We start from the raw sequence: 16,005 nt of genomic DNA on the forward strand, positions 1-16,005 counted from the left end.
GGAATCTGAAGGCAGCTCTGAGCACTAGGCTCCATGCCTGGGTCCCTAAGGTAGTTAAAACCTAATCCATTTATTCATTTAATTTACAAATACTTATTGAACAGCAACTGGATGCTAGACACAGACATAAAACAAGGAATATGTCAGACTTGGTCACAGCCTCATTCAACTCACAGTTTAGTAGGGAATATAGACCAAGTAAAAACGCAGTGGAATCTAGTATGGTGTTGCCATTTAGGGTATGCGTAGGTCCTGTGGCAGCAAAAAGGAAAAACACTTAAAGTGAAAGTGGAAGTGGTAGTTGTACTGGGAAGACATCTCAGTTGAAATGATATCTAAACAGATCTGAAAGATGATCAGGAATTAAGTGGTGGGGATGGCAGCAAGGGAAAAGAATTCTGGGAGAAGGAACATTCCCTATGAAAGCCCAGAAGCAAAAGGAAAGGTGATACATTTGAGTGACTGGACTTTCAGTAGAGGGGAGAGGTATGTGGCTAGAGAGGATGTGGAGAGAAGTGTGCAAAGCCTTATTATGCAGGGCCTGGTAGGTCATGTTATGGAGCTTGGGGTTTTATTTAAAGGAACCATAAAACTATGGAGGTGTTTTAAGCAGGTTAAACTGATCTTATTCTTCCACAACTGACATAATGTTCATGACAATTTGTTTGACTTCTGAAAAGTCAACACTCCTAAGATGCTAAAAACCATACAGAAACATATAACTTTTAAAATATATATATGCAGTAACCAGATGGAAAACATAGCAGAAAAAAATTCCACTTAAAACATAACAAAGACGATAAAACTATAAAACGCTCACAACTTATCTTAACAAATGTATAAGAACTACATGTAAAAAAACCGTAACTTTTTTTTTAGACAGGGTCTCACTCTGTTGCCCAGGCTGGAATGCAGTGGCATGCTCATAGCTCACTGCAGCCTCAAATTTCTGGGTTCAAGTGATTCTCTGCCTCAGTCTCCCAAGTAGCTGGGACCACAGGCACATACCACCATGCTTGGCTCATTTTAAAATTTGTGCTAGAGACTGGGTCTCACTCTGCTGCCCAGGATGGTCTCGAACTCCTGGGTTCAAGTGAACCTCTTACCTCAGCCTCCCAAAGTGCTGGGATTACAGGTGTAAGCCACCACGCCCAGCGAAGAAACCATAAAATTTTGAAAAGGATGTAAAAGAAAATCAGAAAAAAGAAATGTTCATGAATGTGAAGACTCAATATTGTTAAAATAATTTTTCATGTTAATCTGTAAATTTAAGGCAATTCTCATAAAAATCCCAATAAATTTTTCAGACATATTTGACAAACTGATTGTAAAGTTTATCTGGAAGATTAAATGTGTAGGACTACATTTATAAGACTTAAGACTAGTTCTTACAAAAATAAAAAAGATGGGAAGGCTTGCTTTACCATATTAAAAAAACATTTAATAAAATGACAGTAATTGAAAAAGTAGGTAAAGTCAAAATGTTCAGGGGGGTTATAGGTTGAATTGTGCCCTCCAAAAAGGTATGTTCAAATCTAAACGCTGGTACCTATGAATTTGACCTTATTTGAAACCAGCGTCTTTGCAGATGTAATTAAGATAAAGTCAAAATGGAGTGGGATGGTCCCAATCCAATGACTAGTGCTCTTATGAGAAGAGGGAAATTTGGACACAGACACAAACAGGGAGATCATCTGATGCCTGAGGCAGAGAGTGGAATGATGTATCTACAAGCCATGGAATGTCAAGCATTGCTGGCAAACACTAGAAGCTGGAATAGGCAAGGAAGGAACTTCCCCGAGAACCATCTGTTGTTTTAAACCACCCAGTTTGTGGTAATTTGCTATGGCAAATTAGGAAACTGATACAAGGGGTATAAGGCAATTTTATACATGATAAAAGAGGTATCTCAAATGAGTGGGGAAAAGAATAGATTTTATTAATTCAATAAATAGAGGTTAGGACAATAGGCTATTTGGAAAGAAAAGTTAGGTTTCTACCTCATACCAGGTACCAAATTCCAAGGGGATCACAGATCTAAATGCAAAGCAAAATAAAAAACACCAAAAAACCATAAAAGGTCAAAATGTAAAAGGATATTTTTATAACCTTAGTGTAGGGAAGGATTTTCTAACCAAAGCATGAAACCCAGAAGTCAGATTTGACTATTTAAAAATGAAAACTTCTGTACGTACTACAATGAAAGACACATAATCAATGTTTAAAAAAACATATTACAAGATATATAATAGACATGGAGTTAATATCCAGAATATATACAGAGACTGTACAGACCAATAAGGAGACAACAAGTAACCCCAAAGAAAACTGAGCAAAACATAAAATAACAAAGGCCAATAATGTATGGATACTCAACCTCACTAGTAATCAAATGAGATGCAAATTAAAATGGGAAAGTTGGCAAGGCATGTTGGCTCACACCTGCAATCCCAGCACTTTGGGAGACTGAAATGGGTAGATCACTTGAGGTCAGGAGTTCGAGGCCAGCTTGGCCAACATAGTGAAATCCTGTCTCTACTAAAAATGTAGAAATTAGTTGGGCGTGGTGGCAGGTGCCTATAATTCCAGCTACTTGGGAGGCTGAGGCAGGAGAATGGCTTGAACCCAAGAGTCAGAGGTTGCAGTGAACTGAGATCGTACCACTGCACCCCAGCCTGGGTGGCAGAGCGAGACTCTGTCTCAAACAAGAAAAAAAAAAAGGGAAAGTATTATTTATCTAGAGTCACTCAAATTAAAAATATTTCCTAATAATATCTAGTGTTGACTAGGTAATACTCAAACAGGTATTCTCATATACTGAAATTTTGAAGGAAAATTTGATAAATGTCTATTGGGATTTAAATGTTTATACCCTTGGTTTCAGTACATCCTTTTCTAAGACTATATCCTACTAAAACACAAATTCACAAAAATAAATAGGAGAAAATTACATTAAATATAGAATATTCATAAAATAGAATACTGTGTAACCACTTCAAAAGAGGTAGATAGATCCGGCTGGGCGTGGGTGGCTAACACCTGTAATCCCAATGCTTTGGGAGGCTGAGGCAGGATAATTGCTTGAGGTCAGGAGTTCAAGACCAGCCTGGGCAACATAGCAAGACCTCATTTGTACAAAAAACACAAACATTAAAAAAAATTATCTGGGCGTGATGGCATGTGCCTGTAGTCCTAGCTACTAGGAAGGCTGAGGTGGGAGGGTTGCTTGAGCCAAGGAGTTCGAGGTTACAGTGAGTCATGACTGCACCACTGCATTCCAGCCTGGGTGACAGACAGAGAGACACCTTGTCTCAAAAAATCCCCCAAAACAAAACACAAAAAAACAAAGTAAGAGGTAGATCTATATGTAATGTCATAAAAAGATGTTCAAGACATGTTAAGTAAAAAGAGCGAGTTGCAGAATATGTATTTTGTAATCATAAATAATAATTATCTTACGTAAAAATGTCAAGACGACTATAACTGAGCTGCTGACAATAGTTATTCTGTGTGTGGTGGTAGGGAACAATTAATTAATTCATTTATGCAATATTTAATAAGTGTCCATTATGTGCCAGGCATATTGGTTTAGTTACTGGGGATTCAGGAGTAAACAACAACAAAAAACCAGATGAGAAAATGGTGAACATCCACTTTCTATGTTAGACATATCTGTGAAGTATGACCTTCATATTTTGTCTTTAACAAATTTTTGATCAGTTTGGTTCTTTAAAAACATAAGCTTTAGGCTGGGCATAGTGACTCATGTCTGTAATCCCAGCACTTGGGGAGGCCAAGGTGGGCAGATCACCTGAGGTCAGGAGTTCGAGACCAGCCTGGCCAACATGGAGAAACCCCATCTCTACTAAAAATATAAAAATTCAAAAATGAGCCGAGTGTGGTGACAGGCACCTGTAATCTCAGCTACTCAGGAGTCTGAGGCAGGAGAATTGCTTGAACCCGGGAGGCTGAGGTTGCAGTGAGCCAAGATTGCCCCATTGCACTCCAGCCTGGGTGACAAGATAGACTCCATCTCAAAAAAAAAAAAAAAAAACCCCAAGAAACGAAAAAACATAAGCTTTAGGCACTAATGAAAAACTTTCAACAATATAAAGCAATCTGTTTTGTCTTTCTCTTAAAAATCACTCTTATCAAATAGTTTTTAGAGAGGTCCCTGGAATACTCAATAATGTATTTTGATAAAGTTAATGTGAAAGGACCAACGAGTTTCTAATACTGTAAAATGATTACTCTGCTCAGGTGAAAAATAATAACTTTATAGTATTTCTTTTATCTTTTTTGGTCTGTGCTTATCCATTATTTTTCTTTTTTTAGTATTTCATTTATCTATACCCTTTGTGATAAAATATTTTACTTACAGTTTGTGGATTAATCTCCTCCTCTCCCATAGGTTCATCCATAATTTGCTGTCCATTCTGTGAAAAGCACAGCAAGCAGAAAGTTACCAAAACATAACTCACATCAATTAAAGTTAAATGAAGGCAGACAAAAAAAACAAAAAACAACTGAGGAAGATTTTCACCCCTAAAGGGCTCTAATGAAGTAGAACCACCACATGAATATTCAGTTGCTAAATTTGCAACAGGCTGTGCTTCAAAAGTTAATTATTTGAAACTATAAAAACATTTTTTCCATGGAAGTAATATAATAAATGATTATTACCTTTCCAGGTGAGCCCTTGAGTTTAATAGTTAAATGCATTACAAATGGTCTTATTTAAGCCTCACCAAACATCATTTACAACACTGTATGGCAAAACACATTCTAAATTCCAACTTCATTCATAATTAATCAAGGGAACTGATTAATTATTTCAGAGAAAATAAGCCCAATCTCTACATCAAAATAAATTCCAGATGGATTAAACATTTAAATGTCAAAAATAAAATTATACAAGTATTAGAATATAAGTGAACAATACTCATGGGGTAAGAAGGGTTGAAATCATAAAGAAAAAATGACATTTTAGTCTATAAGTTTAAAACTTCTGCCAGACATGAAAAAAGATAAAAGACAAACTGATTACAAAAAAAGGCAACATATAACAAAGGGTTGGTATCCTCAATACACAAAGAGCTTTGTTTTACAAACCTGTAAGAAAAAATGATGAACCTCAACAGAAATGAGCAATAAGGGAAAAAAGAGTTCAGCCTTAGTACTCATCAAAGAAATGCATTTAACCCAAAGACACCTTTTGCCTTTCAAATTGGTAATGATTTACAAAAAATAAATAAATAAAAACCACATACAAACAAAAAACCACTCAGTGTTAATGAGGGTATTGGGGAAAGAGTACTCTGAACATACTGCTGGAGAAAGTGTTAATCAGCACAACCTTTCAGGAAGGCAATCTGAGTTTGTATTTTTTAAAAACCGAAATAGTACACATAAAATTTTGAAATGTCTCATCAATCTACTTCTATTTTTTTAAAGTAGATAAGTGTACAAAGATATACATAGAAGAATGCTCACCATAACTTTTATCCCAAAAGAACTTCAAATTGGAAACCTACATTCCTAACAATAGAGAACTAGTTAAATATGTTATGGTACATCCTTATAATGGAATACTATGAGGTCATTAAAATGATGATAAAGATGTAAATTCATTGACATAGAAAGACAGTCACATGTAATAAGTGAAAAAGCAGTTTACAAAACAATATGGATTGTAATGATCCCATTTAAAATAAATATATACATGTTTCAATGTATATATTTTTATGGGAAAAACTCTGGAAGGATATACACCAAAATGTTAACAGTGGCTATCTCTGGGTGGTAGAATTTTAGACAATTTAAATGGTTTATTTTTGCTTATTTGAATATTCTAATGTGCCTACAATGTCTACAATGAATATGTATTATTTGTGTAAGTTTTAAAAATCACAAAAGCGGAAGTCAGGAACACATAGTTTCTTTTCTCATTCCCTCAGTTGGAAAAGGAGTAGCCCCTGACTATTAATTCAACAAGTATACAAGGATGTAAACTAACCATTTTGGAGCATTATTACCTAGGAAAAAAAGGCAGCCCACCTATCACTTCAAACTACACAGGAGGCAGCTGCTCTGAATATGAACTCCCCTCTTTGTTCTTCGCATCCCTATTTACCATTCATTCATTCATTCATTCATTTCTTTTCATTCAAGCTATATTCTAGGCACTGAGCTGGAGATAAAAGTTAATAAAACATGGCCCCCATCCTAGAAGGGTCTATTGACCTTATACAAAGGGTACCTTTCACTTTCACCCATTCATAGAAGATGTTCCTAGATTAGGGAATGCCTATGTAATACTACGAAGCACAGAAACAGTGCCAAAATTCAGGAAAAGGTGGAGAGGCAGGTATAAAATCTTTATTTTCCTAAGGTATGTTCAAAGGCTGTAACACTGTCCTCTTCTTTGGTATAAAGACACTCATATATCTCTAGAATATTTCTGTTTCCTCAAAGTGACAACCATTTATTCAACTGACTACTGGTTGTTCTTATCCGAATGTTCCAAAGAACTAGCTCCTAACAACTGTGGCTCTGTTGTCAGACATAGAGATTCAAATTCCTATTCTTGCCCTATGAAGCCTTGGATAAGTTCTTTAAACAATCTAAGCTTTTCACTTTCTTCATACGGAAAATGAAGATTGAAAAGTTTTATCTTCAGGGGGTTGTAGTAAAGACTAAATGAGTTAAATGATATAAAACCCTAAGCATAGTGTCTGGCACTTAGTAAACAATCAATATCAGCTATTTTTTATGTCCAAAATTCAATTACCTCATTTGCTCAATTACCTACCAACCTGCTCCCTCTCCTGTATTTGCCATCTTAATGAAAGGCACCATCATTCATCTAGCAGCCCAAACCAGATTTTTTCATTAATTGTAAATGGTTATCTTTCTGTAACACAGACTTGCCCCCATGACTCCCCATTGCTTGGCATTTAGAACCCTCAGTCTAACTTGAGCTACATGTACGTTTTTCTCAGGAATAAAATTTAAGAACCATCTGTTCCTTGCAATTTTTAATGTATGCAAAACAAGTATCACAACTTATAACTTACTTTTAAAGAAAAGTGGTACAGGAGAAACAGCACTAAACTTGGAATTTGTAGACCAAGGGTAGAGCCCTAGGCTGCTGCTTATAAGCTTTATGATTTGAGGCAATTCAGACTTTCTCTTAGCTAGCCTATTTCTTTACCTGTTCAAAATGAGGATACTTGTCCTGTCTACCCAAAGGAGTATTACCAGGCTCCAAAACAAGATAATTCAGAAGAAAGAACTTTATAAATGGTAAAGAGCTGTTATCAATGCACATTACTATTACTAAGGTGAGGTAGCCTCATGAGGATAAAATAATACTCTCTGAAGTTCTTTTGATCTTGGAATTAAAAATATCTTTGAATTGGTACGGCATCATAAAAATATTCTGTTCCTATTATACATCATATGTTTAAATTCTTTCTACTTTGTTCTTATACTTACGCCTAAATACTACCTCACTAGGCACTATACTATCTCTGAAAAAGTACTGCCTGCTACATGAAATTTTTCATTATATAGCAACTTTTCTCAGCTGTGAATTCTCTTTAAGAGGATTACTAATAAATGATGACTAACTTGCCTGTACTCTATCTGCAAAGTCACAGGAAGTCTGTGACTTTGATTAGAGTCATAAATCTACATCTATGACTCTAATCCACCCTGAGTCTTGTCTTTTCTAGATAACAAGTTCCTTCAAACATTCCTTTAAGACAGCTAAGACTCATCACCACCTTCTTTTCTGAGCATGCTCCAATTTATCTTAAAGGGTGGTATATGGAATTATATGTAATTAACATTTCAACCCTCATATGACCAATGCAGAGTAAAGGGCATATTACCTCTTTTGACCTAGAAAATAAACTTATGTTAATACAGTTCACATATGCATTATTTTTGGAATGCCCTCAACACAATGCTGACATGTCAAGTTTTCTGACTGAATCCTTGTCTTCTTTACTTGCACTGCAACCACACCCTGCATCCTCTAACCATACCTGTTGTTACTCTTCGTTCCATGAATAAACCTTTATTTAAATTTTTTCATTATGTCTTTCCAGCTGTGATCCATTGCTAGTCTCTATAGATTAGATTCCAAATCTGTCAATCAGCCTCTTCACTATTTTTAGCTTCATGTCATCTCAAATTTTACAATAAACTTTCTTTTCTCAACTACTCACCCAGCTAAGAGTATAGTATATACTAACAAAGCAACCTAAGAAAAAAATTGAGTGAAACATAATCTGAAGGGTATTTTATGCTCCACTTTTTGTAAAAACATCTACATCCTGAGTTTAGCAAAAATTTAAAATATTGAACAATTTAATTTTTAAAGCAGTGAGCCAGTGTTATCCTATATACCAGTAAAGCTTTACAAAGAGCTTTTTCTACCAAAAAAGCATCTCTATTTAAATGAAACTTTTCTATCACTTAATCAAAACAAGGATTCAAATGATATCTATTAGAAATGAGCATAAAGTTACTTCTGCAGTTAAGTTTCCCATTTGGAAAATGACCCTTGCTTTTATTAGAGATTAGGTTATATGGATTATCAGTCTTACTCAATATTTTATTCCTATTGTTCCCCAAGTTTAAGGAATAGTATCTGTTAAACAAGAAAACATATTTAATTTTAAGAAACAAGTGGGAAAAAAAAGTGTTCTAAAGCTTGCCAGTACCACGTTTAAACCCCAACTCTGTCACTTACTGGTGTAGTTACCTGAACTTGGGTAAGTTATTTAACATTTTGAGCCTGTGTTTCTTCATTCACAAGATGCACATAATATCTACCTCATAAGGATGTTGTAATTAAAAAGATCCACCAAGAGACAGTACATGTTCAGTAAATGTTACTTCTTTTCCTCTCTTTTGCCTCAATTGACTGTATAACATTTACATTTCTACAGATAACTTCTAAAGATGTAATGCAATGCGGAAGTATAGGAGAGTATTGAAATACCTGTTCGCTACATTCAATTTTCCATTCATTACAGTCAATTTTCCACCAAGCAGGGTGGAAGAGATCATTTATATATGTGCTATATTTTTATACAATGTAGCTAGAGAATGAGTATGGACAAAAAATAGTTTAAAAGTAAGGCAAATGTATTTATCCTCTCTCATCCCACCATAATGCCTTTCAGCCAAAAAATCTGAGCCTGGCAGATTGTATATATGCAAATGTGATGTGAAATACTGGAAAAGGTTAGGAATTGCTAATCATGCTTTACTTTGTTAGCCTGAAATGTGTATAAAGTCACACATTAGAATAACCTACAATATGGGTCTCATCAGAACAAATCAGATAAAGCAGATTGTTCCCTTGACTTTCAGCAGGTATTGCTTTCAATGTTGTAAAAATTATCACCTAGGATCATTTTCCAAGCTTAAAGAGGAAGAATAATTCAAACAAGTATTTCTGAACCAAGGCTTCAGGAACACTAGAGTATTCCTAAGTATTTTAAGGAAAATTCTGATGTTAAAAATATTTTATTACTTTAAACACTTGCATTTTAAGCAATTCTATTAAGCAGATTGCTTTGTTGTAATGGCATGTTACAACAATGTCCTTTTCCAGTCTGCTGTTTGATACCTCTGAAAATATAATATTAGTTAAAAAATACTTTGATTTCGGCAGAAGATCATCATGTATAAGTATGCTAGGACCAAAAATTAATCTGTGACTGATAAAATGCTAACTTGAACTCAGCAGGGCATACCATCTACTGACATTCTCCTACCTAGAAATGAAATGGACAAATGGACATCCGAAGAATCTTCACAGAGAGTAACAGTCTGAAGTAACAGGAAGGGAGGAGGAAAAGAAAGGATCCAGAGCCCTAGTGTATTAATATGGAGACCCAGGTTGTAGGAATGAGCAAGGACCATAGTTTTTTTTTAATCCACAGGTACATCTACCTTCCAAACTCCCTGATATCAGCAGTGGTTTTCCTGTCGAAAAGCTTATGCAGTAGGAATTCCATCATGAAGGTGCTGAGCATGAGGCATTAGAAACCTCTCTCAAACTTTGGTTAAGATACCATCAAATTGTTCAGAATCCAACGAATCTTCTATGCAATCACATTGAAACAGTAAGTAACAAGCACTTTATATTCTTAATAAGGAATGTATATAATCCTTACCAATGTGACAGGATTAAGAATCAGCTCCTCATTTATCCTAAGGAAATATCAGAGATGTGCATAAAGACTTATGTACAGTGATATTCATCATACTCATTATACTGAAAAATAGAAAACAATCTAAGTGACCAACAAGGGACTGGTTAAATAAATCATAATACATCTATTCATATGTAGGAATACTATGCAATGGTTAAAATCAGGGCCTCAAAGAAAATTTAATGATGCAAAAAATATGCTTGCAATATATTAAATTAAAAAGGATACAAAACTATATAGTATGACCCAATTTTGCATCCCCCCTCCCAACATGTGTGCATGTAATTGGCAAAACATATAAAATCTTATCAGTTGTTACCTGGGTCATAGGATTTTCTTCTTTGTACTGTATTTTCAAAGTTATATGCACTTATTATGTATTAATTTTATAAAGAGAAAACAATACATGTAATTAGAAAAATCAGTTTATTTCTAGTTAAGGTGCCCTTGTGCCTGCTTTACTATTCCTCTAGCTACTTAAGGTCTGTTAGTACCCAACACTGTTCTATTTTCTAGATGAGGGGAGGAATGACCTCTGGTTATATCTACATTTTTAAGATTAAGAGGACCCTTTCAGAAACTTTGTTTTTTCCTGGTCCTGTGATTGTGGCCAAGTTTCAGGCCTGGATCCACCTCATGTTTTTTGAACTGTTACCCTCTAAGGGGAATTCTGCTTATGAAACAAGAGTATGTTGAGATAAGAATAAAGAAATGAAAACATAGTAGCCAAAAGTAAATCTGCATTGTGAATAGCAAGTATTAGAATTGACACTGAAGAAAACGGAATCCATGCCACAGAGAACAAACTTGAGTAAATGAAAAAAAAAAAGATTTAAAAAACTATGGAAGACAGACATAGAAATAATCTATGAATAACAGATGTTCCTAAAGAAAAAAAAAACAGGCAGTTTTAATCAATCAAAAGTATAAGAAAACTTTCCAGTTCTGAAAAAAATACCTGAGACTGGAGACTGAGAAGGTTCAACAGAGATCATCAACACCAAGACATGTCCTGGCAAATGTTTTTAAATTTCAAGGATAAAGATATAATCCTACAAGCATACAAGCAGAAAAAAAATAGGTTATTTCAAAGGAACTGAAATCAGATTGACCTCAGATTTCTCCTCTGCAACAATAAAATGCCAGAAGACAATGAAGTAATCACTTACAGAGAGTTGAAAAGGAAAAGTTATGATCTAAGAATTTTATACCTCATCCTAGCTTTTCATGTACAAAGGTCACAGGAAATTATTCTTAGATCTGCAAAGTCAAGTTTTCACCATCCTGGTAGTTAAAAAAAAATAAATTGTTCAAAGGTACATCCTAGACCATCAAAAGAGAATAAAAAAAGAGATAAAGAATACTGAGGTAGAAAAGAACTGGAGAAGTATACTGACACCCACTTAGTATCTAGAAAAAACTGAGTAAAATAGTTAATCCCACTAAAGGAAAGGGGTCAATAAGGAAGAATAATTGATATAAGTATATAAACAATATAAAAGAAAAAACCACCTTAGAAAGCTAAAAGTAGGATTTGTAATCTCAGGTTAAATTAATGTGAACTCAAAATAAAAGAGGTAGTAGGAGAAGCAAAGATTCTAAATTCTCTTTCCTAGAAGGTATTTTAAAACCATTATTTTTAGTAACATTAAATATAAATTTTGGAATGTTTTGAAAAACCATACAGTAACCAAGAATAGATATTACAGTCCAAATCACTAAAGAAATAACTGGCAGTGACTATTAATAATACTTTTTACAGGCATCACATTCAACCCTAAGAACATGAGTCAGGTATAATTACTCTATTTTATAGTCGAGGAAAACAAGGCTCAGCCAAGTTAATTACTGAATGGCAGAAGCAGGATTCAAACCCAGGTCTTTTTACCTCCGTAATTCTTTCTTCTGTATTTTATAACCTCCTCAAACAATTCGTATGGAAGAAGAAAAAAACCTCACAAGAATAAAAAATATAAAATGACAGAAATCATTCGAAAAGTAATAATGTAAGAAATGTAAAGTTTAAGTGTCTAATTATACAAGGAAGTGACTAGATGTTATTAAAGAATTACTGATGTTCTTATGAGTGATGATGGTAAGGTGTTTACAAGTTTTAAAACTCTAACTTTTAAGAAGTATAAATGCAAATATTTATTGGGGAAGGGGGTGGTTGGGAGAATGAGAAAAGGAAGCAGAAATGGAACAAAATCGGCCATGAGTTTGATAATCCTTGAGGATGGGTTATGGGAATATGGTGGTTCATTATACTACTCTTTCCAGTCTGGTATGTGTTTAAAATGGTTGATAATCAAAACTTTAAGAATCAAGTTATATTTTTAAAAAAGTAAACTAACAACTATTTACTACTTTAAAGAGAAACTCAAACCAAACAGGTAAGTATAAAGAAAATTAAAACAAATGTTTATGGCATTAATACCAAAAATAAAATATAAGGCAAAAACTTTATGCTGATTAAAAGTCATTTTATTTTAATTAAAGATATAATCAACATTAATATACACAGTAATAATGATTGCTATCATTTACTGAGCTCTTGTCGCATACCAGGCAAATGCAAAGCACTATTATCTTTGATGCTTAACAACTTCGTGGGGTATTATCACCAATTTACAAATGAGGAAATTAAGCCAAGACAGGTATCTCAATCTTTCTAAGCACTGGATCCCCAGCCCCCTAGCAAAATGCCTGGCACGTACAGTAGGTGTTCAATAAATATTTGTTGAATAGATGAGAAAGTCTAGTATACTGCCTAAGGCTAATAAGTAGAGCCCAAATTCAAACCTAAATCTAATTCTAACCCCCTACTCTTTTGTTTTTTGTTTTGAGATGGAGTCTGGATCTGTCACCCAGGCTGGAGTGCAGTGGCACAATCCTGGCTCACTGCAACCTCCACCTCCCAGGTTCCAATGATTCTTCTGCCTCAGTCTCCTGAATAACTGGGACTACAACTGCATGCCACCATATCCAGCTAATTTTTTTATATTTTAGTAGAGACTGGGTTTCACCATGTTGATCAGGCTGGTCTCAAACTCCTGACCTCAAGTGATCTGCCCACCTCAGTCTCCCAAAGTGTTGGGATTAAAGGTGTGAGCCACTGCACATGGCCCTAAAACCCCTACTCTTAATCACATAAAAATCTTTTAATAATATTCCACAGTAAGAGTGCAGAGGTTTACTTCCTTCTGTGTATGTTTATTTTTTAGATTTTCTACAATTAGCATGTGTTATTTTTTAAGCAAAAAAGTCATTAAAAACAGCAAATGAATAGTATTGAACATTTAACCATGACTAAACCAACCACAAAACACAAAAGCAGATACTTTGGAGACTATGACATAAAATAAATGGAAACAAAATGGATGGGAAAATTTTAGTACACTAATATCAGCTAGCATAATGAACAAAAGGACAGAGCATTTGAAATAATTTACATTAGGTAGATACTGAATTTCATAATGTAAAAAGAATATGGGTTCTTTTCAACTTTTAAGTTTCTATGAAAAGTTATAAAAACTGACCATGTTCTAGGCCATAAAGTAAATTTAAAACTTTTTTTTTTTGAGAGACAGTATCTTGCTGTCACCTAGGCTAGAGTGCAGTGGTGCAATCTTGGCTCACTGCAGCCTCAAACTCCTGGCCTCAAGCAATCCTCCCACCTCAGCCTTCCAAAGTGCTAGGATTACAGGCATGAGCCACTGCATCTGGCCAGCTTAAAATTCTTAAAGGCAGGAATTACACAGATCATATTTTTGGATTATAATAAAATATTAAGGAAATAAACTAAAGCAGTCACTCAGAAATTAATATTCTTCTAAATAACTACTGGGTAAAGGAAACAAGTAACAGCTATCATTTATTCATTGCCTATTTTGTTCAAACTACAGTGCTACCTGTGTTACACATATTCTCATTTAATCCCAATTTATCATTAAAAACCATCTATGAGGTAAGTCATTACGTAGAGAAGAAAAAAAAGTTAGGCTGACAGTTTAATAACTTGTCCAAGATCATAGAGCTATTAAATTTGCAGATAATTAAACCCAAGTTCAAATCAAAGCTCCTACTACTTACATAGAAATACTGTTACATTGCTGTAAAAATTCATATACAGGCATCTAGCTATGCTCATTTTTCTCCATTCATAAAATAGTTTTGTAATAAAAGTGGAGAAAACTAGAGTTCTTTAACATAACAAGTTCTGAAAGTATCTATTTGTTAAATATGCTATTCTAGGAAGATTATGGTTCATTTTTCTAACATATCATTGATCAGATATAATATTTCAAATTATATAATCTCCTAAAAGGGATTTCTTTAAATATATTCATTCTCATTAGGGCAATGAAAAATGAAAGAAAACATAAAAATTAGGTAAACAAAGTAGGGAATATAAGAAAAACATGACTTGCCACTATATTTATTTCTAAAAACTGGTGTATGCTTGGAAAAGTCACTTTTTTTCTGGTACTTATCTGTAATCTGTAAGAGTTCTATGTAATCTTGGCCAGCATGGATTTGAAAGTCTGCCACTAACTGTGGGCAAGCCCCCAAGCCTCTCTAAGTTGTGGTTGCTTCATCCATAAATATGTGACTATTCAGGAGCTTTCCCAGCTTGAAAGTTTTATGATCTTCTATAAAACTTTAAGGATTATAGTTTTAGATTAAAGTTATTTAAAATTTCATGGGGTTTTCATACCCAAGGAAATTACTGATTCCATGTTTGAAGCTGTTTTTATGTTACTTCTAAGTATAACTTTTTCTTCCACTTCTGGATTCAGAATAGTTTTATCTATATTTGTCAGTGGTACTTTTGTTCCCCAATGTAAACACAGATAATGCCAAAGAACTGATTGTACGACTGTCGTCAACTGAAAGAAAAAAATATTTTTTTGTGCAGATCAAGGAACTTAAAGCAATTTTATAATTTCCACAATATGATCTATTATTTTACTAAAGTAGTAAAGTACCAATTAAAAAAAATGGCATCCACTCCTAATCCTATTCCTGCTTCTCCAATACCTTCAAACCCTACCTCTCAGCAGACGATGGCATTGGTAATATTCTTCAAATCTGCCTGATGATCAAAATTACCTAAGGCTCCTGTTAAATATATATTACCTGGACCTATCTCAGGTTGACACTGAATCAGAATTCCCAGAAGCCCCATGGTTAAGTATATTATTTTTTAAACAGGCATGTTAGAGGACACCTGTGATTAGACAAGACTGGGAAATCTCAGTGTAAAGATCATGAGCTCTGGAGTCTGATATATCAAGTTTCAAAGCCTGGCTTTGTTCTTTATTATAGGTGTGACTTTGGGTAAGTGACTTAACATGAATCTCAGTTTTCTAATCCATAAAATTTGGATACTAATTATGCTGGAGGTTGTGGTACAGCTCAGTATGCCCAGCCACAATGGCTGTTTTGGAGGTATCAGCTTCTCTTTCCTCCTGCTCATCTTGCAGGGGAAATGACAACTACTATTATTTAAGCAGATTTTGAAGAACCCCTTGCCCTAATGGGTCCAATTCCATTTCTATGGCTAAAAATCTGAGTTCTGGATAACCCTTTAACGTACTACTTGGTTTAGCTAATTCAGGAGTCCTATGAACAAGTCCAGTGATTTATTTTGGTTTCCAGAGGTTTAATGAAGCCCTCCTATCCAAAACAGTTACACGATTATGCTAGGCTTCAAAGTCCAAGCTTTTATTTGCTGTGACTGTGGCAAAAATCATTTAAACCTCTGTTT

The 16,005-nt window shown here is 34.5% G+C and overlaps 1 protein-coding gene across 9 annotated transcripts in view; it reads right to left on the reverse strand.

Moving 5' to 3' along the window:
• RPS6KA3 (ribosomal protein S6 kinase A3) overlaps positions 1-16,005 on the reverse strand; it is a 171,474-nt gene that overhangs the window by 85,132 nt on the left and 70,337 nt on the right. For 4 of the 9 annotated variants that reach the window (XM_008989060.5, XM_078364251.1, XM_078364255.1 and 1 more), the window contains one exon: positions 4,380-4,436. In XM_008989060.5, the coding sequence (XP_008987308.1) occupies positions 4,380-4,436 (57 nt within the window). Of the gene's footprint in view, positions 1-4,379; positions 4,437-5,112; positions 5,134-10,196; positions 10,298-11,193; positions 11,288-16,005 lie in introns of all 9 variants that reach the window. The other 5 variants (XM_078364254.1, XM_035289158.3, XM_078364253.1 and 2 more) reach the window with 4 other exon arrangements.

This window comes from Callithrix jacchus, chromosome X, assembly GCF_049354715.1.
Source record: "Callithrix jacchus isolate 240 chromosome X, calJac240_pri, whole genome shotgun sequence".
NCBI lineage: Eukaryota > Metazoa > Chordata > Mammalia > Primates > Cebidae > Callithrix > Callithrix jacchus.